Raw genomic sequence first — 27,845 nt, forward strand, 5'->3', positions numbered from 1 at the left:
TAGCGTTACTTTCATAATATTAGTACTATTCCTACACGAAAGTTATTCATACCAAAAGTTATTCATACGGTGCTTTATTAAAAAACACGTTCCTTCTTTTTTCTTTTTTTAGATGATATAATAAAATATATAGAGAAAAGATCTTTTCTTTTTAAACTTATAAGCTCGTCTAATGTTAGTCACATACCGTGTATTGTTTGCTAAAGAAAGGGAACAAGGAAACATTGGTATCTTCATAAGATCTTTGCCTGTATTACGATGAATCTTTCCTGCTTAATATTCTATTCACAAGCTCGCGTGTTTTGTTCGAATTTAAGTGTTCCTAAGAAGCAAGAAAAAATTCCGCGTTTAGAATGCGCACATTCGAAAGACGTGCCCGTCTTTACATTCAATTCATTAGGAGGGAAGATGGTGGGGATAAGCGGGGACGTCGGCTATTGCCGATAGACGGCGTATGGCGGAGCAGTTCATTTCTGTAATGGCCGCTGTCTGGCGTTGTCGGTGAATCGGTCTCTTTTGTAGTCTCGCAAACGAAATATCGCATAGCATCATTGTTTAGGAAAATTCAGTGCGCGGCAATCCACGTGACGAGAGGTGCGGTGTTCGCTGGTGCATAGTGTGTACAGTGATGTATATGTTGTGACTCGAGAACAGACGATCCGTCGAGAAAATTCAAATCGGATGTGCGCTGGTGTCCCACTGTTTACTCGGCTCACTGACCGTTCACGGTTCTAGATTGAGAAAATATCGTACTAGTAATAAGAAGATCGTGATCGCACGATACGCAATCGAGTATCGTGGGCTTGCGTCGCGTCATTTCGAAGTCGCCAGGTTCCATTGAGCGATGGTTCATCCTCGGACAGTAAACAAAAGTGACAGCGTGCAGATGCCGTTCGGTCATGCCTCCCGTCTCGTCTGTATTCATCGATAGTATTTGACGTGCTGTTCTTCGCGAGCCCGAATTCTCTCACGTAGTTCAAGGTCTTCTAAAATCAACCTAACACCACGCTGCCAACAGGCCCAGGCAATTTCACGCCACTTTCGAGATCGAACGTGTGCCGAGCGTGTTCGTCACTGACAGTAACACTGACCGCGCTTTTCTCAGTTATCGCTCGCGTTGTTGTGTCTTTTTCAAGGACCTGTCCCATAATTTCCGACTCGAAAAAATTAACATCTTCGTAAGACTCGAAGCAAGAGAAACAGTGGACGCATCGTTTTCACTCCCGCAGGTATGTTGCTCCGATTACTGTCTCTCCATGCATTCGGAACACGGTGCATCGAGCTTTCTACTGTCTTTGTATTTTTTCTTTCGATCTAACGTAAGGGTCGTTGAATTATAGTACGGACTCTGTGTATTCTCGAGAAGAAGTATCGCGATATTCCGTAATCAAGTATCGAGGACATTTACGCGATCCAATTATACGTATATTTGATTGCGATATGTAAACGCTATATCGATAACGTAAAAAGTGTACTTTTGGCTGTGGAAATAATCGGTTTTACGAGTCGCTTTATCGAACAAAAATTTTCACCGAGCGATATTTTAGCGATAGTATCGCGTTTCTAGAACTAGAACGAGACACTGGACGTTCGTCGGAAAGCACTTTTTGTCCTGTAAAAACGCACCAGGCCGCAGCGCCGTGTTATATACCAATTAAATATAGCTGGCCTCTGGTAATTGCACCGTGTACTTTTTATCATAAATTGCATTTCTCGCGTGTGAAAACGGTCATCTGCCGCAACTGGTGGAAGAAGAAGTAGCGCTGCTTTGTAAATCAAATCGCCGTGTGCACCATGTAATGTATCACCGCGTATGCTCAGCCAACCTGCACACAGGTATCCGCATTATTTAACAAATCTGTTCGCATTCCCGGGCACGAGAACTTGGCCGTATCCACTGCGAGCCACGTTGTACGAGTACCGCCAAATATTTCTAGTATTTCGCACGTTGTCTATTCCTTCAATAAGACATCTAGTTTATCGTTGAAGAATTGCGAGAAAAGTTACTTTAATAGCAAGCGTAATTTCCATACACGACATATTCTTGAAAACATCGCCTCTATATCGGTCGTATACGGAAGCGAATGTATATATTCATATACATATGTATATATATAGGCATATATACATTATATCTATGTGTACGTATGTTCCCACCGAGTTTGAGCTAGGTCAGTGCGGCGAATCATCGCAGAGGGATGAATCTGATAAACCGCTCTTCATTTTTACAGCTTTCAATACGTATTTATTATATCAAGGTTTTTGCAATTGAAACAGTTCGAACGTGTACAATCGGTAAGTGCATAATCGTTTCACTGACATTTTGTTGCGATCGAAAACTGCATCGATATCGATCGCTATTAACTGGATTTGTAACGGGAAACAAAGAATCGAATGAAACTGTTTCAATTGCAAAAACGGAAAGAGATTAGCGTATTGACTAGTCTTGTGGGATGCAGATTTCTTCCAGAATAGCCAAAATCTCCTCCCCATGTTTCGAGGACGCTCGAAGAGGAGAGAGATGTGCCAAGTTTCGCCGCTGCGGATATTCCATGTGCTTCTCGAGTTCATCGACGTTGACTGGTTGCCGCACTGCGTCCCCTGCTAGGATCATGTCCTAGTCCACTGTGATTCCTCGATACGCGTGATCCCACTGCCAAGAGAGAGAGAGAGAGACGAGCGTAGCATACCGAAGTTTCAATCTGATCCTGACATGTCGGGCTACCGCTTCAAGGACGTAGCTCGTTGTCGCCTCGAGAGTCTTCCCGATCGAGAATCGACGACCTCGTTCGTTTGAACGGCGAATCAAGAGACGTTGTCACGTCCATCGACAAGACTGATAATCTGTGTAATGCAGCGCGCAAAGGCGACGACCTTCCGTCCCGATTCAAGCTGTTCAATCTTTTCACAATAACGGCGAAAATGTTCGGCAAGGTGCCACCGTCCAACACACCTGGACCGCCTTCGAACGATGGAACGTTGGTCAAGTCGTGCGCCAGACCCAGTGGAACCGCGTGTTTGCCGTGTTTCTCGGTCGACGAGACGCCAGCCACGCTCACCGAGGAAAAGTCGAAACCTTGGAGGCCGAAAGACCACTGTATGCCCGTAGTCTCCGAGGCACCCTCCACGGGAATAGAGGACAAGCAGAAGCTCTGGAGATCGAAGGAGAACTGTAACTCCTCCGTCGTCTTCGATCCACCTTGTATCACCGATGACAACTCGAAACCGAAGAGAGCGAAGGAAGGATCGTGTCCTGTGAACGAGTATCCGACTGTCACGGACGACAAGACGAAATCGTGGAGATCTAAGGAGAATTGCAACGTTAGCGTGGTACCCGATGTAGCTACCTTGATCGAGGACAAGTCGAAAGTAAGGAGATGCAAGGAAACGTGCACGTCCTCCGAGTGTCTCGACGATAAAAAGCTTCGAAGGTCGACGAAAGAGTCCGGCGGTTCGTTGACGGTGGAGCCAGTTTCCATCGATGATAAATCCAACGTACGGAGAATCTCGAAGGACTCGAATAATACGGGAAGTGTCGATCTATATGGTAGTTCGCAAACTCCCAGCTCTACGTCTAATTTTTCCCAAACGTCGATCTCGTTCGTCGAGGTGAACAGACCTAGCAGGACCGAGTCGACTGGCTGCTCGGTCGCGAAGAACTCCTGCTCCAAATACTCGGCCAAGGAGATTTCTGGCCACGGAAGAAGTCACACGGTGGCGAAGGCGACGAGCTACGGGAAATCTTCGAGTTGCGCGTCGACCAGTGCCACGAAATCGCAGAGGGTGTTTGGTTCCACTAGTCTGAGCAGTTTGAACGTCGACTCCGGCTCGAGAGACTCGTCGAAGTTGGCGAAAAAGCACGTCGGTCCGAACCGCGATTTTCTCGCTGGTAAAGAGCAACATTTACCCGCAGGAAAGTCTATTTCCAGAGAGACGCAGAGGAGTGTCGCGCAGGCTGCACCATTGGCGGCAAGCAAACAATCTACCGCGAAGCCTTCGGACGCAGGACATACGGTGTCGAACGGCAAGAGTCGACCCGTCTCGGAGTCTAACAGCGAGCTAGGTGACTCACCGATGGACTTCACCGCGATTTCTGTGATTCAGTCGACCGATGAATCTTGCCAGAAGTCGTCCGCGAAATCGTACGCTGCCAACAACGATATGATGGAGTTGGTGGTTTCGGCAACCTCGTCGTCGGGCACTTACGAGCAACGAAATTGCAGGGGGGACTTTACCACGTCCACACCGTCGAAGGACTGGATGAAGTCCAACGGCGACGCGTTGCAAAGTTGCATTTCCTGTTTGCCGCAAGATCTTCCAACGGAGCTGCAGTCTTCGCCCCGAAGTTACAGGGAACGAGAAAAGTGCCGTGATCCATGGCGACCCACCGAAATGGAAAGCAATATTTGCAACCTGAATGTGTGTCCTAGTGATACGTATCAGGATACCGGCTCGAAAAGGAGGACAGGTGCTTCCTGCCAGGCGTTGAGGCATGCGGTTGCCTCGTTGAACCGATTGGATGACTTTTATATGGAGAAGATCGGTGCCGGATTCTTTTCGGAAGTGTTCAAGGTAGGACCAAGTTTCACGTATCGCTTTATCGTTACAACCATATCGACTTTGGATTATCCAAGGATGATAAAGAAGTATCGCTGATCGCGTTTAAACTATAAATTACGATTTGCGTTTCGGCGAGTACTTTAGCGAATGGAGAAAAGTAACAGGATCGCGATGAGTCGTTGGACGTGTTTCCGATGCGCGGACGTGTTTCATAATAGAGCCATTATCGCGAATATTTTTCTCGGAACGATATTCTCGGCTCGTTTCTCGCCGAGGAATGTACAATTAGAATACGAATAATAATTAGGCATAATGATTAGGAAAGTTTTCTCTTTGATATAACACCGTTTTGGTCACTTTTTCCCTACATTTCATTTTCTTTTTCTTTACCTTTTAAATACATTATGTATTATCACGCGCTTTAGTCGCTCGCTTCGCAGTACAGAGCAGCGGCGTTATCTTGGCAATTGTTAGTAGACTAACATCAGCGAAGATTAGATACGAATGCGTGCAATAATTCCAAGGCGTTCTCTCTAAATTAATTCCATCCGTAACCATGCGGTTACTCGTTTTTTAACGAGCAGTCAAACGTTTTTCCCTCTAAGATCTTCGTGCATAGAATTCCTCGATTTCATTTGTAAACAATTGCACGATTTTTGGTCCAGTGACTGCACCTTTGCAAATTAATTAGCATTCGCTCGAAACGATGAAATAAATTCAAACAGCTGGCAGCGATTGCTTACCTACTTGAGTTTCTTTCGACGAATTTTCTTCCACAAATTTTCATGGAAAGTATTCGTATATTCATTGGAAGATGAATTAACAACAGCCATCGTAAACGGTAGGATAAATTGTCATTGGAATAACGGTACCCACTCGGAGAAAATGGCAATTAACCATATAGAAAGCTTCCCGTATATGGTACGTCCAATAATCAATGCTAAAGGCAATTTAAGTAAGTGACACGGTATATTTTTTCGCCTACGTTATTCTTCGATCAAGCGATTGATTAAATTTAGCGGGTGATCAAATTTAATCTGAAATGAAATTTGAATTCGAAGGAAAAAGGCGATAACTGTTTGCGAGCGAGGCACACGTCGTACTACTTTATGTACACAATGTGTAAGTAGTTGACAATATGAAGTATCGCATCGGACCAAAGTGACTACTCAGCCAAAAACATTTGCCACGAGGTAAAAGATCCAAGGATGGATTTGCGCCTTACATCGCGAACAAAACGTTGTGACATAACGAAACGTGGAATCATGGCCACATTTGCGTAAATCACGCTCTTCCCTCTTCCGAAGCTTCGTTAGACGCGATTCATGAAAAATCATCTGCTCGTATCTATGTTGGTTAGGGCTGGCTGCAGCTCGTCGACTTTTTACGCACCTGGAGCATCGAACACAAGCCTTTCGTATTCATTCTACCGAGCCAGGTGCTAGGCATAACTTCTCGTTGCTTTCGTGACAGATTATTTATTCCTGTTATGGAACTTTTTACGCGCAGCGGAACGTTACATCGTTTAAACAGCCTAACGGCACTTAAGAAATGACGCGCAACTTTTTCCCCGTTTTTGTCCGATATTTCTAGAAATTATTCTCCTTCGTATCCAACAACGTTACGTAACGGTCAACGTGGAAAATTCGCGCTAAATCATAGGTGAATTTCACATCGCACAGGTTGAACCGCGTAATGTACCATAATGCGCAGAAGTAGGTTTCTGCTGGTACGTACGTAGATACGATGTTCTGCAAGGATGCTATAAGTCACAATTTCCCCCTAGTCTGCAACCACTTCCTCTATTGCGCCTTCTTTATTCTCTATCTTCTCCACGGCACTGTTAACCGCTGCTTTTCTTATCCTCGCGTATCTAGCACCGTGTAGCGTCGTTTCGCCTTTGCTTCTCTCTCGGTGCTCTTTTCCACGCGACTAACAAACACGCACGTACGTAGCTACGTATCCTGGAAGTGTTTTCGAGCGCGCGCGTAATTTTGCACGTAGCCGAATGCGCTGGCGACGATAGAAAGTCGGTCCGGTTCCGTCGGAGGCAAAACCTGCAATTTGCCGGGCATTCGCGGACGACTCGAGGACGACCGCGTCAGTGTCATCGGAAGCTATCGAACCGAGCCGAGAATCTTGACGAGAGCGTCGTTTCTCATCGGCTAGGTACGATATAAATAGGTCAACAGGAAATCGAGTACGGCCCGTGGTGTGACGACGACGATTCTCCCCGAGCCACGTATCGCGAGCATTCTGTTTAAAAATAAATCCATCGCGTTCTCCGGCGTTCTGGAGGGTCCTTGCGATTTGTACCGTAGGTCAAAGTCTTCTGAACTTTCGCGCTCGAACGGTCCAAGAGCGCGCCCCAACGTCTTGCCGTTATCGACGCTACTTTCCATTAACGAAGTTATTTAGCAGAATTTGTAGAATCACGTGGTCCCGTAGCCGCGAACCTGGTCATCGATAGCTTACCGAAAAGTGTGTCGACGCGTAGTTGAAAATTTATCACCGTTGTCGTACTTTTCTCCGAGAATTAACGTGCTGGAGGTCGTGTCCTTGGCATCTCGGAATCGTTACGCGAGATTCGACGCGAGTCAATTTGCGCGAAAGTTTCAGCTCGGTGAAAGTCACGAAAGTCGTTCGAAGAAATTGAAAAAAAAAAATTGGAAGGACCTGACCGCGCGAGCCCCGATTCACGAACAGAGGAACGCGATTCGATTTCGGAGGTCACGAGTTCTTGGCAACCGCACGCGATCTCACGACTAGAGCCAACATTTTGGCAGACCACTTCCTCCGCTCGAGCCCCACCGAAGAATTCGTCGTTTAACTCGACTCTATACCACCGACTATGCACGCACAGCAGGCGCATCAGCCTCTTCTTCAACCACTGTCCGGCCTGCGCATCGTTAGAGAGATCAACCGCGTGTACAACGTTGCATTCCTCTGACGGAACTCGATTTGTATTTCGAGACAGGAATCTTACCTATCGCCGTAATCGTTGTCGACAGAGAACGATGTAACAACTGGTTTCAATGAGCCATCAAATCGACCGATTATTGCGTGCTTTTTAAGCATCTGGACAACCAGTTTCGTTCCAACGGACCGATGGAACGTGTTATGCGGCGGTAGCTTCCTGGATATAGCAAGGTCGTAAAATCGGCCAAGCAATGGAGTTTTCGTGCATATTAAGCATTTAGATCGTCAGGAAACCGGCAACGACGCTTTTCGATTCAAATCTTTGATGTTTCGCGGAGGTCTTATCAGTCTTTGCACACTATTGCCGTAAAATGTTATCGTGTCGCATTTTTTCACGAATAACGTTGTAACGATATTGCACTTTGTTTCTACGACGGATATTCCCCGCAGCCAGCAGTGTATCTTTAATATTTCAACGTCTTTTTTTTCGCCTGTTTGCTTATTTTCATTCACTTGCAAGAGCTACCGTATTAAAGAACTACAACGCAAGAAATATAACGACGTTATAAAAAGCTGACAGGCGTTAGAATTTGTAAGTAAGCACGTTCGAACGTCTGGGCAGGCGAATTGACAGAAACCTGAGAAGGTAAGGGTGCGAAACATCAGTTAGGGTGGCATAAAGTACACTTTAAACGTGGTTCAGGGTCTCGCGAAGGTCGTATACGTGATAATATACATTGTATAACAAAGGGCGCTTTTTGAACAGCTGAATCTGAACGTGATTACGAAAGCATAATATTTGGAGTAATGTCAAACGTTAAGTAATTGTTTCGCAATTGTAAAAGCGTCTAGAATAATCAAACTGTCCACGAACGTGTATTGTGTTGGTTGAAACGCGTTGGAGAACTAATGACTCGAAATGTTCTCGGATGGATGCTCGTTGAAAGATATTTTCTTTCAAATGTGGAACGCCGTTGCGCTGAAACGTTCGCACTTTGTATGCCATCCGATTCAGGTAGCTCGACAAAGTATAAAACGCGAAATTCGACTTTCGCGTTTCGTGAACGAGCCCGTTAATCATAATTATATCTCGCGGACGATACGGCATGATATATTTGCCTGGAAAATTTGATCTCAGCTCGTCCCTCACATTCCACGTGCACGCGTATTCTTGGTCTTCCTACTCCTCTTTCTTTTTCTGTTTATTCTCTAGAAAAAGTCAACACGAACAAGTTATAATTAAAAGGACAGGTGGAACGCAGTCGCGTTCGACAAATGTTTAATCGGAGATTTCTCTGCCAGCTTTCTCGATCGTGATTCCGTGGTGACTCTCAGAAATTGAACGACGAAACTGAGGCTACCATGGCCAAAGAAAAAGGAAAACAGCCGCGAAAGCGGAGGAGCTGAAACAGAGAGAGGGAGAGAGAGAGAGAGAGAGAGAGAGAGAGTAACGAAAAGATGCTCCAGATCTATTTTTGCGTCCCGTTCAACTTCGATCCTTGTCTCGCCGCTCTTCTTGGCTGATGAATCTGAAATTTTGAACTAAACTACACCGCTTCGAAATCGCTGACCATCTCTGTATGATTGGGAAGATAACCTCGATCATGGAAGTGAAATACGCTTAGTAATTCAACATGTGGACTTAAGAACACTCGAAAGTGCTCAAGAATGCCGAGGAATTCTCGCGACAATTTTTATATAACGAGCTTCGAGCTCGATCGTCGTCAGATTGTCGCCCATCCGAAGATAAACGAGGCTAACAAACGTGTCGTAAGATTCTTCGAAAACGGTCGACAAACGATGGGGCGATTGCAAAATCCGTTTTATAGTTGGCGGTTTTTCGTTTAAGATATATCGGCCTTGTTATCGTTTGCGTTAATGAGTTAGCAGAATCTCGCGTGCAATTAAAACCTGTTACGAACACCGGAAATTTCGAAGCGAATTTGAGCTACAACAGCCGTGTTAATATCGAAGTAAACTTGTTTGTAATCCACTAAATCGTTGGATCATGAATAAAACATGCGAGAAACGTTATTCGCGTTCCGTCTTTCATTGCGGATTTTCTAAACGAAACGACCGCGCTTTGTTATTTCGAATAACGGTTAGTTCGCCTTATGGAAACCTTGAAACGAAATCGTCTTTATCTGCTTCCACTATCACGACCACTAGACTGCATGAATGACACTGCTTCATAAGGTGTATTTCGCTTCGTCGTTTTTATCAACTGATGTACTTATATACGCGCAGAGCGGCAATTGTACGATGTTCGACCATGAAAAATCGTCCTTGTAGAAAAGTCGGTGTCGCGTTGAAACCGTAGATCCTAGAACTGGACGATCTTCGGTTAGAGAAACTTTTTGCCCCCATCAATTTCACGATTTACTTTCATAGTTCGAGTCCGCGTATCTCGAACAAGACGAGGTCTCGCGTGTTCCCGTAACGCGTTTTACAATTGTGCGAATTTACGCGTCTATACGTGGCCGGTCGAGTCGGACACCGCGGTTTTCGCGTCTAGCCTCGACACTTTCCTTATTTCTAATTCCGTCGACGCGAATAAAATGAAATTGGCCGGGACGCGCCAGCGCCATTCGCTCTCCTTGCAAAACCTATTTGAATTTTACGTAACCCGCTAATTATACAGCCAACCTTGCTGGAATTTTCTCCGAGTATAGCCGACGCGAACGTTTTCCTCGTTTCCGAGAAGCTTTATCGAGCTCGTTGATCTAAGACCATTGGATAATTCGGAACACGTATTTAAAAGTCGATCTTTCCTTCCGTCGATCTAGATCGAGAACGGAAAAATGCCAAGACTATGGAATCGAAGTATCGTGAACGTTTTTTCACGCGAAACTTCGTTACGGACGCGTGACGTTCGATAAAGCAAAGGAAACTAGAACAAGGGAACCTAAGGAGCTGGAGATTTTTTTTCCATATCGAATTTATTATCGCCGTAAAAATCACGACGTCCTTGGAGGCGCATCGGCTTCGATGGAATGCGGTTATTATCGTCGTGGTAATTCCTACGTTTATGCTTGCGGATATAGTTTCAGAACAGTCGGTGGAAATGCAGTAAATAACCGGTAATGACACGCGTGATGACAGACTGCGTTATTACGGACATGCTTCGCGGAAACCCAGCAGGTATCGAAATAAGGTCGTTTCACCGCGAATCTCCTTCGGTTCGATCGTCCTTTTGTATACGTTCCACTTCCCATGTCTTCTTTATTTGTCCTTTTCCTGATTTTTCTATCCAGTAAACTTCGTTTATCCTCTTTTATATTCGTTCGAGTTGTCGTTCAAGTTCTTAATCGGGCTATTCGAAAAAAGATAGAACTTTAGAATTCCATCGAGAAAGGTTTCATCGCTTATCGCACTGAATTACAAAGTCCGTGGAAATCACGCGTTCCACGCTGTCTCGAAACGCAATTTAACTAAAATATACATATGTGAAACGCGAGGGCTTGATGCCTCGGAGAAAGTTCTTACAGCTGCAGTTTATGCACGCGCTTTGACATCGACTGATGAGCCGCAAACAACTCTGCTCGTCGGTACATTGAACGTAATAGCACCTTCGACGTAAATTTGCAACGCATCTCGTCGAACGCTGTTCTCTTTGCTCCGTCTTTGATAACTATTTCTATTTAGATACAGTTAGGTACCATCTCAGGTGCAAGAATTCCAAATTCCAAAAGATTCAAGCATTTTCGATTTATACGAGGAAGATCGTGGTTTCGTAAATTACTTTTAGCCAAACGATTGAATTATTTTATTTATTTTCTAAATATGGCAACAGCAAAATCCTCTAAAAGTCGGTATAATTGTCGATCAAAATATATAGATTAATATTAAAAGATCGGAATTCAAACAATGCAATTTTCTTGATTCGATGTTTTATTTCAGCAACCTTCGTCGAAAAACGAGGAAAACCAAAACGACAACCCCTCGATTTTTCAAATAATACTTTGTAAATAACAATGCGATTCGCAGTTTACGAAATCCATTGAATTTCATCGAAAGAAACACGCGGGCGTCCGATCGATCTTATCCGGCGATCCTTATCGCATCGAAGCGTCGATCAACTCTCGGTAACGTCGAATCGGTTTCAATTGCGCGAGCAAAGGAAAAGAAAAGCGTCGACCACGCGAGATCGATTCAGCGTAGCGCGTAAAACTGTCTCTCGAAGTATCGTTTGCCTGGAATTTAAAATGCGGTTCGCTCGTTGTAATTAACGCATGCAACGATACGCTGATCGATCTTAACGACGCGCCTTACGGTATTAATACGCTCCGTGATATAATTGTCGCATGACTGGCGCGCCAATTAAGCAAACTTCGAGTCCGTGTATCAAAGTGTTCGATAGCGACGCCGGGATCAAAGCAAAGCGAGTCGTTCGTTCCGGTGTTGCAACAAATACCGTGAGCACGATATGACAACGGGATCACGCGTGATCGTACTTTTACCTCTTTGAGAACTGTTTCTCCTCTGAAACACGACGTTACGTATGATTTCGATAAAAGACGCGGTACGATATCAAGACGGATGAAAAGAATTTTTCTTTCGTTTAATGTACAATGCTGTTACGGTGTCGATCCTGTAGAGTATAGAGCGTAGAACGTATACGCGATGCAGAGTTGCAGCCGACCATTATAAATATTAAGCTTAGGGCGAAAGAATTTGTCCACGACCTGGATAACTTAATTGGAGATAAAGTCCCGGTTCAGCGATCCAGCTAGCCGCTTCTCTTCTCCCCTAAAAAACACCGGTTAATTTCTCCAATTCTCCTAATCGAGTAATTTCACCGCTTCATATATCCTATATTTATTCCTTTCAAGCCACTTGCGTAACGCACGCTTCCGTTCTCAAAATAATGACATCGTAGGAGGGAACAACAGGTCGCCGACTCTAATAACATGCAGGTGTGCTTTTCACGGTAAAGCGGTAAGAGATACAGGCGTTGCAAAGGATCGATCGAAGAGACGATGGAGCAGGGATCTAAGAGGGGATCGAGAGTGGTTCGAGAGGTCGAAGGTGTCGCGTGCTCGCGCCAGAGACCTTCGTAAGGCCGCGGCGAAGCGACAGGCGAACGATCTGTCGGAAGTAGCCTCTCTTTCACTGCGGTGGCCTCACGTAGCAGATAGAAACGACCGACCTTGCTTGCGAGCGTTCGAAGCCCGCGTTCACCGCGGCATTTCCTTCCTCCGACGAAATAAGAATGCTCGAAGCAGACGAGAAAGCCGGTCACGCCGCGTTGGCCATGGAGTACGAACACTCTCTAATGAGCCTCTGTTACGGGTTCTCGTTCCTCGCTCATTTTCGTTCTACGACCGATTCATTAGCCAGCGAGATACGACCAGGTGGCCGGCCAACGTCCTATCGTGGCTCATTCCCGATTCGCGATTCAAAATCCTCTCTCTTTCCGCGGCCTCCTACGAAAATCGCCGGAAGTTCACGCCGCCGCGGCTGCCTTAATCGCGAGCACGATATTTCGAAAGTGACGGAGTTTCTTCGCGTTCTCGCCAGTTCCGTACTCGATCCTCGATAACCGCGCAAGTTTCGTACGCGTTAGCCGCCGAGGATGATCGAAGCGTTTCGCTACCCTCGCAAAGTTCCTTCGAACCACCGAATAAGTAATCGAATGGTAACGGATTACCTTCCCGTTGACCCAGAAACCGGTCGTAACGCTGGAAACGTGGAGCCAAGCGGCGATATTTGACCGAGGATTATTCAATAGTTTCGCAATGATCGTTACAGCGCGTTGTTTCGTTGAACGCGGGTATTAATGAAACGAAACTAAAATCGTGCGAACGCATCGAAAACGAGTAGGATTTTTATGCAGGTATGTTAACGACTGTTACGAGCTCGCCTACGATTATATTTAAATTCATCGAACGGGGAGGAAAGTCGAGAAATCTGTCGTTGACTCGTATTGCTCGATCTTGGGAGAAATCTTCGTCGTGCGTCGGTATCTCGGAATCTCTCGCCTATCAATTCGATTCTCGCGAAACTTTCATCCCCGTATTTAGAGATAATTGCTAAATAATTCATGCATTATGATCCCGTAAACAACCAATAATCGTAATAATTTCGCCTTTTATCCGACTGACCGAGCGCTGAATTTTCTTTGGGTAACTTTTACTTACGAGTGTAAAAGCGAGACTGGAATTTAATAGAAAAAGGTTCGATCTGGCCTGGATAGTCAACGTACTGAAATTTATTGGTTCCGCCGCGAAATAGGCCCGTTTCCGCTTGGCTGCGAAGTAAAATGTCGTTGTTCGGCCCAAAATGTTCCGTGACTCTCGATTTAATCCGGCTGCGATCGACGAGATTCGAGAGCGAGGAAAATGTCGCGCTACCGCTGGGAAATCCACGTTTATTAGACTCGTGAGTCGTTCCGACGACATGCAAATCCGGCAAGAAGTACGACTGGTTCCACCGTAAAAGTGGCGAAGTTGTCTTGGAAAACCGGTCGTATATTTCACCGTCGATCTTTCGCGCCAACTTCGAAGCAATCCGTAACCGTCCACCTAAATAAAGGAAAACAACGAAGCGTTTCGACTTTGCACAATGGTAACCGATTCGTGAAATCGGGAGAACACGGTGATCTCGAATTAGTTTTGTAATTTAACAGCGAATCGAAGCGGTTCCAATAAGAATACCGATGAAATCGAGCGAGAACGAGAGTGCGTACCGTTCGCCAGACTCCAGTTGCCGGTTTCTTTAACCTTTAACGATGTTAATTTTACGCTAAACTTTCCTCGCGTGGCAATTAGCGGTGCTAATTGCCCGGTAATTATACGGATCTACTTTTGTATTCTTTGTCCTTCTCTAAACTTCGTTACGAGCTTGGACAAAAGAATCGTGTTCCACCGTGTTGATCGTAATATACTTGGAAATATGGCAGATCCTAATGCGATATCGATGTCATAAATATTCTTGTTAACAAATCATACTCCAATTTTTTATTTCCTCGCCTAATAAGTATCTCGAACATGCGTTCATTCTCTAAAGGACTAGATTAGATTACGGTATGCGAACGATTCGAAAGGACAGACTCCCCATATTTAATCGATCTCGAAGCAAATCTACGACGTGCAATTTATTGACAAGCTAAAACCATAAAAGGAGATTAAGCTCTTATAGGGAAAGCCGATCGACATTCACGAAGAGAAACTTTTTGTTAAAAAGTGATCGGAAAAAATATTAATATAGAAACTCTGTCAGAGAAAGTGCGTAGCGCGAGGCGAGAAAGAAATTTATCGCCGCGGTGTCTCGCGATCGGTCGTCAGAGAAATCCTCATCGATGCTCGTATCTTGAAATGTGGTGCATCGTCTCCTTCGATTTGTCTTGTTCGATCGATCGACGATCGTACAGCGTGCCTGCTGCGAGATCGGCTGACTATCGCGCGCAGATTCTTCCAATTCCAAACGACGATTTTTCGCTGAAACTTTGGACGGGTGCGCTGCATCGCCGGGAAAAAATCGTGAACTTGTAAAGCCTTTCAAGGCATGGCCTTCGAGCCGTACGTTCTTAATTGGTAAATCGCTCTTAATAGAATCGTAGCTTTCCACGAAGTGAGTTAGAACCATTCGCGTCGACAATTTTCTTTGAAATTTTCGAACTTTCCCGTTCACATCGTCAATTCGGTTCAACCATGGCGCGAGCAACTGCGAATCCGTTTCTACATTCGTTTCAACGATCTTCTATTTTTCTAGCGAAAATGCTACAAAACAATTTGGAATCCCTGTTTTTATTACTAGTAGTTTATATACATTTGTAGTTTATATACGGACGTTTCAGGTATTCAAGCTTCTACACACTTGTTGATTTTGGCATTTTCATGTGTCTACGTAACGATCAATACCGATCGCACATTTCGTAAATTTGTATGAAACTTTTTTCTACTTTTTGATTTTATCGTGCTACTTCCATTCTCAGATACTCACGTACACGAGTGAATCACATCGCTGAAAATAATTCATGGCTCACCTACTTAAGAACTTATCGTTCGCTAAAAGGCCAAAACACTCCACAAGTTCTTTACATAGTATAACGCACCCATTCATCGCTGCTACTTAAATACGCCGCCACCAACTGCATCGCATTACATCACAATTCGCATCATAAAAAAGAAGGGGAGGATCAAATGTCAGGCAGTATTTTTGGCCCTTTTTTCTTTTTTTCAAAATTTCAGCATATCCGAATTTCAAAACTCTCTTGGCGAGCGTTAGTGTTACGTATTCGCGAATTCACAGACCGGGAAAAGGAAGAAAGCGATTTTAGAAAATAATCGAAAGTGTTCTCTGCACGATATAAAAATAAGACAAAGAAAAAATACCAGTCTCGGTGCAGTGAACTTTTCGTTAAGCGGGCGATCTCGCGTAAACGCAACCCTACTTGCGGTTGACTTTCGAAGTTGGAAACTTCGTGTCACGGCACGCTGCGTGAACTTTGAACTTTTCGAATCACTCTCCCTCCGCTCGTTTTAATTGGTGCGTGGATTTTAATTATGTCGAGGTTTTCCTCTTCGTCGACGTACGTCCGCGTATCTGTGATTTCCTTCGTCGTGCCATTCGACGCACGTCGAGCGCGAAAGTTGACAAATCGTTGCCCGTTCGGGGGATTGAAAGAGCTACGGATCGGGGAAAATGATGGATGAGCAACGATCCCGATTGTATTTTTATCTTCGATGCAAGAAGGCGTCGTTGAAGATGTCTCGCGTGGAATAGCCGTGATTGCAGAACATTCGCGCGTTCCAGTTATCGTTAATTAACCCGATAATTCGCGCGATTAAGATACCACAAAAATAGCTCATCGTTCATTTCTCATCCGTGGTCACCGCAGTGCGGCTACAAATAGACGCTGTTGACCTTTGTCGGTCTGCCGTTTTACAAACCGGCCCGTTCAATAAAACTATTAAACATCGTGTTTGCCCTTTAATTGCCGTGACGGCCATAATTGCTCGGTAAATTCGCGATCCTGCCGTTATCTCGTTGGATCTACGGCGGCAATTTAAGCGGCAATACGTCGTTGGACTTATTAAATCGAGTGAAAAATCAACGCTGTAAATTCGTCGGCCGTTTCATGCTCGAATTAACTTGCCAGATGACGATCTCTCGCGGAGGTTCGCACGGGGATCGGTACTTGCTCGGTAATCCAGTCTCCGACAAAGCCGTGCAACGTTAATGGAAGTTCTGCGGTGATAGAGGCCTTTCAGGGCTGCCTTTTCCCGGAAGCCTTTGAATCCTCGAAATCTTCGACGCGCTCTAGCCGTCACTTTTAATCTTCGCAGTCCCTTTTTCTCGATCCGAGGTTCACCGAACTCCAAGAGAGTATGTCGTAAAATGCCGTGCATTTCCTACGCTATAGTCCATCCTTTGCATACGACATCGCATAACATACGGATATTTTCAACCGCATGAATCCAACTGTCAAACGCAAATTACTTTTCACATACTGATCACGACGTATATTGCGATTTATAATTTCTTCTTAATCTATCCATTTACGACGACGTATCTCCTAGTTTTACGGTACAACTTCCTTCGTGCGAACTCCATTTATTTGAACGAAATTGCGGTTAGCGTCGATTAAACGAACTTCTACTTGTTGAATCCATTTAGCTGAACGCGAACTAGCATTATACGAACGAAAAGTGGATAACTGACGATGCGGAGAATAAATGGATTTATATTACATTTACAATCATATGAACTATTTGCTCTTCGACGATGTTATACAGACGGGGTTTCCTACTTATGTTAAAGCGTTTGTCCCGTAAATAAATCGAATAAAGAAGCAAATAAATTTAGCAGAATTCAATGGGCAATGCAATATCGCGCGCACCGAATTACGGTTCCTCTATGGTGAGAAATTAAGCTCGGGGCAGTGATCGGCGACAACAATACTCGTTGATAACCGATGTTGAGAAAAAGTAGCAAAAGTTGGGAACAGAAAGGGGCGAATAAGAAGCCGATCGATCGACTGTCCCGCTTCTGTCCGGATCGATGCGAAAAAGCGCCGGATGAACGAAGAATAGCGGCCTCGAGTCGTGGAAAAAAAGTCGAGCGTTTACAATGTTTGCGCGTGTGGTTGTCGTCGGCAGTCGTTAATCACTCGCGGTACAATAATCACCGCGTGCTTTCTCTGTACATCCGCTAACAATGGAAGTCGAATGCGTGGAGAACACGCAAGGACGAGTCCACGTATGCAGCGAGAATTATTTAAACGAACCGGGCCAGCTAATTATTTGGCATTCTCGGCAGCGACTTTCGCGAAACTTGAAAGACAGCTTCTGAAACGCTCGAAACAGTTGCTTTCGACCATCGAGTGAAAACTACTTGGCATAGTTTCGTCGTTGGCAAAAAGACCGCGATGATTCCGAAGGCATTCGGAAATTACCTGATGCCGATCTTCGCTTGTCGCCGTACAGTTATGATAATTTCAATGCACGAGTAAAAGCGAAGAGCCCGGGATGAGATATTTATAGCGGAGATTGTCTGCACGTCAAGTGGAAAGTCTTAAGTTGTACACGGAGACGTTAAGTATCTGAGTCAAAGTTCCAATTTATTTACCGTGCGAAAATAACGCACGGATATACGCGCGTTCCAAGTTCAAAGTAGAATGCCATAAGTTCGAGTAACAATTTCTAGATATAAAGTACCGAAACGAATATTCTTCCTTCGCGATTCTGATTCAGATGGCAGATAGCTGCCCGGAATAGTTTTACCAGCGCGATAATACAAGAAAATTACTGCTTGGCGACACGAAACGCGCACTTAACTAACCTGTTTTCGTGTTCTAATGTATTCATAGGTCAAAACGATAACGCGAAATTACCGAACTGTAGGATTCGAGCAACGGACAGAAAAAGCGCAGAACTTGTTCCAATTTTTCTATTCGTATCAGCAATGCATCGCCTGCGTAATTCGCGCGAGAACGTTAGAAAGTAAAACTACAAAAAATCTAGAAAATCTGAATTCCAAATCAGACTAGAAGCGTAAATAAGAATCTATCTATCGCGCGATCGATTAAAACTTGGGCTCGTCGGCCTGGCCGTGATTGTGAATTTGATCGGTCGGATTTAACGGTCTGTAGAGGGCCGAGGCTTTCGACGAGGTGGTTCGAGGCAGCTCGTCTTTTTATCGAGTCAAGTGTCAGTTCAGTAGCGAGAGTTCGAGGGAGCGACTTCTCGCGTTAGCTTCGCTTCTTCTTCCGTTCTTTTTCTTCTACGCGAAACACTCGATTTGCAAGCGCTCTGTTTACCCGGCGAGTCCGCGGGTATTCGTCATCGTTTGGCCGCGGCCCAACTAAGCCAGCCACTGCCAAGGAATCCTGGCCAGATTCCCTTTAGATATTCTCGACTTTTTATCTTGCGGAATTTCCACCTCGTGCCCGTGCTCGTATTCGTTTTCCCTTGATCGAATTTCCCAGCGGTTTCCGTGGCCCGTTTCTCGCTGTCCATCCTTGAATCGATCGATCTCTGTCAACCATCGATTAATGTTGCGATTCGCGTGCCATGCGACGTCGAGTTTTTCGATAACTGTAAACGACGAGTGGCGCCAAGTCGCGCAGACACGACTGGCGTGTCTTTCGTTGGTTCGTGGTAGCGCGGCAGTTCGTAAAAGTGCGAGAAGCGACGAGGCTAAGAGGTGTCCGTTAACAGAGTCGCTGGAAGAGCAAATTAAGACCGGAAACAGAGCGATATCGTGCACGCGAATTCGCAGCCCCGCGTCGCGCGTTCCGCCCCTCGAGCCGATTCCAAGATTCCAGGCTTCCACGGTGACGCCGTCGTTGTAACGACATTCCGACGCGGTACCGTCGCGATTATAATCTCCACGGAGTCGTTTTGACACTGATACCACGACTGCCTCTCACTGTTGACCCGTTTATTTGCAGCGAAAGAGAGATTAAATCCTCTTACCCTTTCTCGCTCTCTTCCTGTTTTTCCCGTTCTCTCGACAGAGTTTAAAGACGCGAGATGCTGTTGCGCGTTCCTCGCGATTGATATCTCGAAAAGTGGCATCTCATCCTAATTAAGATCAGTCGTAGAAGTAGCTGTTTTCCATCGTTCAAAGATACACTTCGGATGCACTTTTGCTTTTAAATTCTTCTACTCTCCGTTTATTATGCATGCATACCCGCTTCTTTGGTATATCGTTTTCTCGTAGTAGTAACGCAACGTGTTTGCATCTATGAATGAACGAGCGAATGATCGAACAAACCGATAAATATATTCAAATGGTATCACTGAAGGCATCCTTGCACGGTGATCGATCCTCGTACGCGATTCACAGCGTATATCCGTGTAGTTGGATTCTCCGTGGTTGTAGAAGCTGTTGTACGCTGCTACGTCGCGTCTCATTAATACGTTTCTGCCTCGTGAGAATCGGCCTGACGTTCTCTCACGCGCTCCTCGAGCTGTGAAAACGCGGTACACACAGATATCGTTATACGATTGGGAACGGCGAACACCGCACTTAATATCGCACCTCGTCGTTCGCGGGAACGCTTAATTACAGTGTAATATGCATCGAGATAATTTTCTTGGCCGCGGTGGAAACGCGCGGAACGATCCAGGTACGAGAAAGTCTCGTTGCGAGCTTCGATCCACCGCGAAAACTTGGCGAATAACAACATCCCTATTAACAGAGCTACGAATTAGCCGACCTATCGGTTAACTCGACCGAACGAAGCCCTCGTTTCACACTCGTACGATCCGCACTTACCTCGGTTTCTTCTTCCTCTAGTTGGACACTCGGCTTTCTAAAATTACCTTTACGCAATGCAGACATTCCAAAGCATCAGCGACCTATCGCGATACGATCGAGAACTATTCGTCCAAAGTCGTATTTCTCTCTCTCGGAACTGACTCGGATTAGACTGTGTTTATGGCAGATGCGTGTTCTCACCGATAAGTCTGAACGATCAAATGCTCGAGAACCACACGCAAGAAACATAAGACATTGGCATTTGTCGATCTTCTAATTTCGATACGACGGCTAAAAAGCAGTACGTATTACAATCCGTTTGCATAGTTGCGAAGCGGACTTGTTACGTCCAAAAATTTCAGGAAGCTTTTAGGAAGATTTTTTGAAGATTTATAAATCTACGAAATTTCGTAACAAACCAATAGCGTTACGGCGATCAATATCTTTGAAGTTAGTTACGTCGAATGAAACAACAGAGATACACGCATATTCGGTGGCAAGATGAAACAACAAGAGAGAAATCGATAATATAAAATTCGTTGAAATTACACGTTCAACCCTAAGATTGTCTCTCTATAGAGCACGAAGAGCGTGGTGACTTATTACGACGATATATAGATGTCAGGAAATTATTCGCGAGTCTGGCTAACATCTGTTATTGCATGTGCAAACTTCATAGCGGATAAAAAGAGTCATTTTCAATCGTTATTTCAACAGCAACTTTTATGCCCTGACAGTTTTTGCTTTGTAAAAAAAAAAGATTTGAAAAATGAGCGAGGGAAAGATTCATTTGCTTCGTGTCATGCTCTACGAATCCCGGAAAGGTGTAACGGTGGGAATTCCTGTAAAAAACATTCAGGACGTTTACCAAGACCGTGCACCAGTTCTTCGTGTAATAGAAAAGTTTCTCTACGACTTCGTCGGTTAAAATTCGTGAATTATTTTGCAATAAATTAAGCGCTACGTCTGGATTATGCAAGCCACTTTTTTATTACACCGAGAGCTGGTGCACGATCTTGGTAAACGTCCTGAATGTGTTTTTACAGTTACATCTTTTCTCCGTTCATTTTCAAAAACTTTTTTTTCAAGATATATAAAATAAACTGCCAAAATACGAAATACAAAATCGAACATCGCCTTTTTCATCCGCTAGAAAGTTTGCATATACGACAACGGATGTTAACGGACTTGCAAGTAGTTTAATAACGTCTATTGGAATCGGCCGCGAACTTTTGCACTGACCCAATATCGCAAGTACATGCATGTCGATCTCCGAACGTGTTATTCGCCGATACAAGCATTCACCGCATCCATAACTTTACAGTTTCGATCTAACTGTTTGCGTACTTTGAGCACTTCCAGTAACGATAAATGTCACGTTTCATAACGTTACGAGTAACCGCTAGATACACGAGAAAACGCTTAAACGGTTCAAGGGTTCGACGATATGACGCATAGCGTTTCACGACGGCGTAGAAAATTGTGTTCAACATCTGTGTACCCGGTTTCCAGGTTACCCACAAAGTGACGAGTCAGGTGATGGTCCTGAAGATGAACCAGCTGCCTGCGAATAGGCCAAACATGCTGAAAGAAGTTCAACTGATGAACAAACTCAGCCATCCGAACATACTCAGGTAAGTCGAATCGAAGTCCGGTTCGCTTTTGCGCTGGAGAAACTCGGCTGACCATAACGAAGAAAATCAGCCCCCTCGCTTCGCGCCGAATTTTCTCTGTCCTCGCTCGAGAAACCAGTCAGCCAACGATTAATTAAGGAATAAGCGCGAGAAACGGTCCATCCGACGCGCGGCAAGTCACGCGTGTCGTTCGCTTTCTTCGCCGGTAGTTTTAAATTAAAACGGGGCGAGTTGTCGCGCGAATCGCGATGGAAATAGAAACTAGTTGGATAGAACGTCGAAATGGAAACGTCCGGCATATTCGTTGGTCGAAGCAATTAAGGCGACCACGTTTTTTTCTTCTATCGGTCGGTTCGAATTTATTTTCGAACAGATACTACGTACACATAAGCGGCGTGGAGAGAAAATAGCGTATCGATGTCTCAACTGGAGCTCGGTCGAAGGAATATCGTTTAAAACCGGAGAAATCTCGAAACGGACTAATTTTTTATTCTCCTACGTGACGATTGGATCTCGATTGTGGAAAGAAATAAGCAACTGGTAATTTAAGTCTCGCATATCGACGATGCTAGTTTCACTGTCGCGCTTCCAAGTTTCCAATCACTCTCCCTCGGAATACGTAATTGCAACGAAGTTGCAGCGGTCTCGAGTACGAGCGACGACCGAATATCTACTCCATTTCTATACCTTGTGTACGTTCATTCTATTATCGGCAAAATTCAACGTTCAGGCGTCTGAATAGAGAAACTCGGGCAAAATATCGACTAAGATCTCGGCTAAAATCTTTCCGGTAAAATAACGAAGACGGTGCATATTTGTTTATCTTCTTCGTAGGATTTCATCTCGTAAAGCAGTCGGTTGCCACGCGAACAAGCAACGTCCCTTCGAAATGGATCGTTGCTGGTTGACGCAACCGGCTGACTGCGGAGCTAATGTTAAAAGAGTTTCGCGGTTTGCAAGTTACGAGTTATGACATAATGGCAGCGGGTATCGCTGTTCCGCGCCACTCTGCGCCGCACCGCGCCGCGCGGCTAGACGCGCCGCATCCGCGGCGACAACGCATTCCAACGATATAAACGGCTTGGCCCAGATTCGGCTGTGTGTGTTTATCCCGCGTGGCTAGTGGATCTTATTTCTGGCATTTCTCTCGTTGAAGGCTGCGAAAACCGCGAGGAACATCGTCGGCATCGTGTCTTTTCATCGAGAGCGAGCCAGCTCGATGGAAAAAGAGAAGGGACGGAGAATAATCTCCGATGCGTGAATTTCGTAATTCTTGGAACGATACGACGCGCCAGGTGTACACATTTCGTTTCAGGGAATATGGATGAATGAAATCGGTCGATAATCTCGAGATACGTACGATGTACGTACATACCGTGTGTTTGGTTTTGTTAAGAGCGAGACCAAGATTTACTACTAACGCCACACTCGCGTCAATCGATCGGTCGTTTCTTCGAATATTCCGCGTCAACTGCCAGAAACGTGCTCGTGAATAACTAGCTTGTCCGAGCCGGTCCAAAACTTTGCTTCTCGAAACGCTGCGGACAATTCCTGGTCCAAATTTCAGTACATGTTCCCAACATTTTTGTCCCACACTCATATATATATATATTATTCTTCTTGATATTTCCGTTGAAAAGTCAGTTTAAAGTTATATCAAGATCGTTAAAAAATGTGTCTGTAACAACCTTTTACTATTAACTTACGTCGTTTAGTCGTGAAAGTAAAGGAATGATACTGTTAAAAGTTTAACTGTATTTAAAATTTGTTATTTACGCCATTATTGATTTTTAGCCAATTATTATAGAACTTAATCCGTAAGATCCGAACAAAGACCTTCGCGTTCCTATGATTCTTAGTCATTTTCATTGACAATTTCCTTACAAACAAGAATAGAAATCGTAAATAACAATTAAAAGGAAAAAAAGAAACGAAACATTCTAAGCGTTTTTTCCATTCGTAATCCTGTTGCTAAGCATTACTCTTAATACGTTTCTTACGATAATATCCGGTATTGTGTACATCGATACTATGAACAATATTAGTGCGATAATATTTGTAAGAATTTCGTGTAATCTTATCGGAGCATTAAGACGTATCGGCGTGTATCCGAGTAGTTTCGCCGAGGAACAAGAGCACTGCCGTGGTCGTAGACATGATCGATAGTAGCACGAAGCTGGCCATGAAGCGAAAAATCATGCTGCCCAGTGACACCATCGACGTGACGTGATTTGCGAGCGAGCGAGCGTGCGTGCGAATGGAATCGCGTCGATAGTCGCACATGCTACGGAGTTTCGATCATTCTATCGGGGATATTGCGATAACCGGTGGTAGAAGCAAATTGACCGGTAATTTATCGTGGTTCGCACGCGCGAGGTCGCACACAGATACAAAGATACGGTTCCGATTGTCAACGTCCGATCATTGTTGCGATAAACTTGATATAGGCCGCAACAACGTGCCGCCGATTTTTATAGCTCGATACGATATACCGCGTATTCGTCCAAAAATCAGAACTTTGAATCGAAGATCGAATCGAAACGTCGAAGCGAAGACAGAAACAACCCGACCAGTTTGTCTTTCTTTTTCCTCGTACACGATCAACCAGGTATCACAGTTGATCAACTATCGTCGTTACAGCATAACAGTTCACCTTTTAAGTCTTGGAACTGTACAATTTTCGACGTAAATGATCGCGATACCGCGCTATACTCGATTGGAGCGAATCCAGCTATCTAAAAATCTTTCGTCGAAACCTTGCTAATTCGTCAATTACACGATTTCTTTCCCGAACCAGGAACAGTAGTTTATCCCAAACCCATACGTTGGAAACTTTCCAAACGAACTAATACTTGGTAATGTATTTACTTGGATGTAACGATGTTTACAAATCGACCGGTATCCTTATCGAGCTACAAACTGTATCTCGATAAGGATCGCGAGTTTCTCGCCGTTTCCAGATACTGCTCGGTTCACGCACACGAATTACAAGGATCCTAGTCTCATCGCGAGATAACGTCGTGTCAATGGAACGGATTATCGATCGCTAATTGGCGTTTATCACGACGTTTACCTACGCTCGTTAAGCTTATGACATTTCGATGCGATGCATCGACCTAACGGACCTCGACTCTGACTTGTTCAATTCGCCGCCACCTACGGAGTAATCTAATCTGTGGCAAGAATCGTCGAGTCGAACGCGACGAGCCTGCTTTTCCTATTGCGTCGATCGCTTTACTATCGCTCTATCGCGGACTTGTCGTTAAATCGGACGTACAAAGCTCGCGGTAATTCGCCTCTGCCGAAGACACGTGCGATGTATCGACAGGTAGGCCGCATTTCGAATATTCTTTCTATCGGACCAGTAAAACCCACGGAATGACGTATCGAGCAAGGAGGAAGTTCTAGATTGTTCGTAATAGTATCAGGTTTTCACTGGTTTAACCCTTGTGTATAGGCAACCAAAATGGTCACGGTTGATGAGCAACGCGTTCTATTTCGATAGATCAAACACGTAGCGATAATTTTACTTTCATACATTCTCAGAACTTTGCACTTTTCCTTTCTACGATATAACAAATGCTTTATAATATAATATGGTTCCAAATCATTTGGACAAAAAGATTACTTCCAGTTACGATACAATTCCACGCTAATGTTGACTACGAGGTGTGTTTAAAAAGTAACGAGACTGGCCCTGTCAAAATGTTTATGTCGTTTAACGAAAAATGTACATTATCCTCTTGAAAATTGTTCTCTCGAACCATAGGTATATATACCTATATACCGGCGAAGGCGGTACTCCTATTCCTGGAAACAGCGCTGGAATTCTTCTATCGAAACTACTTTCGGTTTGTCGATTACAACCTTTTGCACGTTGTCCACGACGATTCCTTAAAACTATGTCCTTCGAGATGGCTTTTAATTTTTGAGAAAAAAGGTTGTATGGATTCGTGTCCGAAGGTCGTGGATGCTGTAGAACCACAAAGATATGTTCGTCGACCAAAGTTTTGGTTTACAGAGAGTGCAAAGCAAGGCATTGCTCGATATGTCGCTGTTCCATTTCCGTAACGCGTTACTAAAACAACTTGCGAAATCGCTCGTGTCAGCTGAATCGAGTTTGAAATTAATATCGAAGGCAGAATAGAGATATTACGTCTCGAATAGCATCGAAATCTATTTCATTACCGTTTGGACACACCGCGTACTCCCATTCGCACGTATTCGCACTGTTCTTTATCCTTAAGACATGGATCCACGTAGAAACGTGTGCAGCAGCTTTGCGATATTCCGAGGGAATTTATAAATGAATGTACAAGGAATGTACAAGGTTAAAAAAGGAATCGCAGTTCATAGAATATTCATGAAAATCGACGCACGCGTGCACCCGACAGAAACTATAGTTGTAATGGTGAGATCGAACGGCATATATTTGATAAAGCCAATTAAAGATAATGGGAAGTAAGCGCGTTTTAGGAAACGCTTTCTCGTCTAACGCGGAAAAGCTTCTCCCCTTTCTTGATCGATTTGAATTATCCGGTTCCACGACTGAAGCGGAAAATCAAGCAAATCTCGCTTTGCGTTTGACCACGTTTCGAGGCAAAAGAGGAAACTCCGACGTTCGTTGGGTGGTGATAGACTATCGTGCCAAGTGTCAAATCGATACTCCCTAATCGCCTTACGTTCCTTCGCAAACGCGAAAACATCGACTGCGATGATATAATTCGTCGAAAAGTTTTACGTATTTTTTTTGGAAAAGCTGATAATTAGAGGTACCCACGTGAAACTTATCAAATAATTCGCTTTAGATATTATACTAAATTGCGAGATTATGCCGCTGATTTACAAGCATTGGTAACGTAGAACCTTTTTTTCAAAACATCTCGATCTTTCCTTCGTCCTGATCCTCGAGACGATTCGTACGAAGATACCGAAAGATCATTAACAACAAGCAATAACATTAAACTGTACTGGAATTTTTAAACAACGTTTGTGCGGCTGAATAAAATCGCGAATTCATTCGCACGATACTCCGGATCTATCTAAAATAAGATAACCACGTACGATAAATTATTTGTGTAACCACGATTATTCGAGCAATGTGATTATCTCTGGTTAATTATAGACACTGGTTGCGTACTTCGTTCTTCCTTAGTTTTGCTTTACTGTTAGTTACAAATTGCGACTTCGGACACAGTAAACAAACTACCGACGAGGTGCACATTAGACAGATGATGTTAATGAACTTAACGAGGCTGTAAACGTGTGTCAGTCGATTCTATCGCAAACGAAATACCAAGGGATATAGAAAAGCGTACTCGAATATTTGTATACTTTGAAAAAAACCCGTCGGGTGATACGCGCAAGTTTCCATTTTCGTGTTTTCTTTCATATCGCAGCGTCCCATTCGATTCGAGCTACCATAAAAACACCACAGATCGCGGTGCCCATATTTCGGTGTCGTTTCTCACGAGAAACGATCGTTTCTCTCTGCTCGTCAGCGGGTTTCGCGTCGACGCGTTTTATTCAGAGTGTTTCGTCGATCGTTCGATGATAGTCGCGTGCACATCTGGGTCGTAGACCTTCGTCCTGCGTTGTCCTCGCCCGATACACGAAGGTCGCGATCTTTATAGGGAAAGATGAGTAACGAGCGAAACGACTTCGCGCTTCGTGCGCGGATTGATAAAGAGAGCCGCGCCGCGTCCGCGACTCGCTTGGTAATTAAACCTCGTTCTCTGAACACAAGAAAAATTCACCTCGCCGCCTTTGGTTCTTTGGCCTTTCCGCGTAAGGACAGAGAAAACGTAGCGAAACTCGGCTCCGAAAAACTCAGCTCCGACATTTACACTTGACTTGCCATTAGGACGAATGAGAGCGGAATCAGTCGCGAGGTGGTAGATATTAAAGTACGTTTCAACGTGGATTCGAAGCGAGTGCCCTTCCCTCCATTACACGCGCTATCTTCGTAATAAGTCTCGTAAATAGAGAATAGAGGAAAACCGAGAAACATTTTGCCACGAACCA

The 27,845-nt window shown here is 44.6% G+C and overlaps 1 protein-coding gene across 3 annotated transcripts in view; it reads left to right on the plus strand.

The window, feature by feature from the left end:
- The first annotated feature begins 474 nt into the window (after positions 1–474).
- LOC117242299 overlaps positions 475–27,845 on the plus strand; it is a 33,124-nt gene continuing 5,753 nt past the window's right edge. For 2 of the 3 annotated variants that reach the window (XR_004495224.1, XM_033508833.1), the window contains exons 1-2: positions 2,923–4,572; positions 21,700–21,821. Coding sequence is in view for 2 of the 3 variants with exons in the window: in XM_033508833.1 (XP_033364724.1) it covers positions 2,923–4,572; positions 21,700–21,821 (1,772 nt within the window). In the remaining variant the exon portion in view is untranslated. Of the gene's footprint in view, positions 1,230–2,459; positions 4,573–21,699; positions 21,822–27,845 lie in introns of those variants that run through there. The other variant, XM_033508834.1, reaches the window with a different exon arrangement.

The sequence above is a fragment of the Bombus vosnesenskii genome, unplaced genomic scaffold, assembly GCF_011952255.1.
Source record: "Bombus vosnesenskii isolate JDL3184/JDL3185 unplaced genomic scaffold, Bvos_JDL3184-5_v1.1 scf7180000016273, whole genome shotgun sequence".
NCBI lineage: Eukaryota > Metazoa > Arthropoda > Insecta > Hymenoptera > Apidae > Bombus > Bombus vosnesenskii.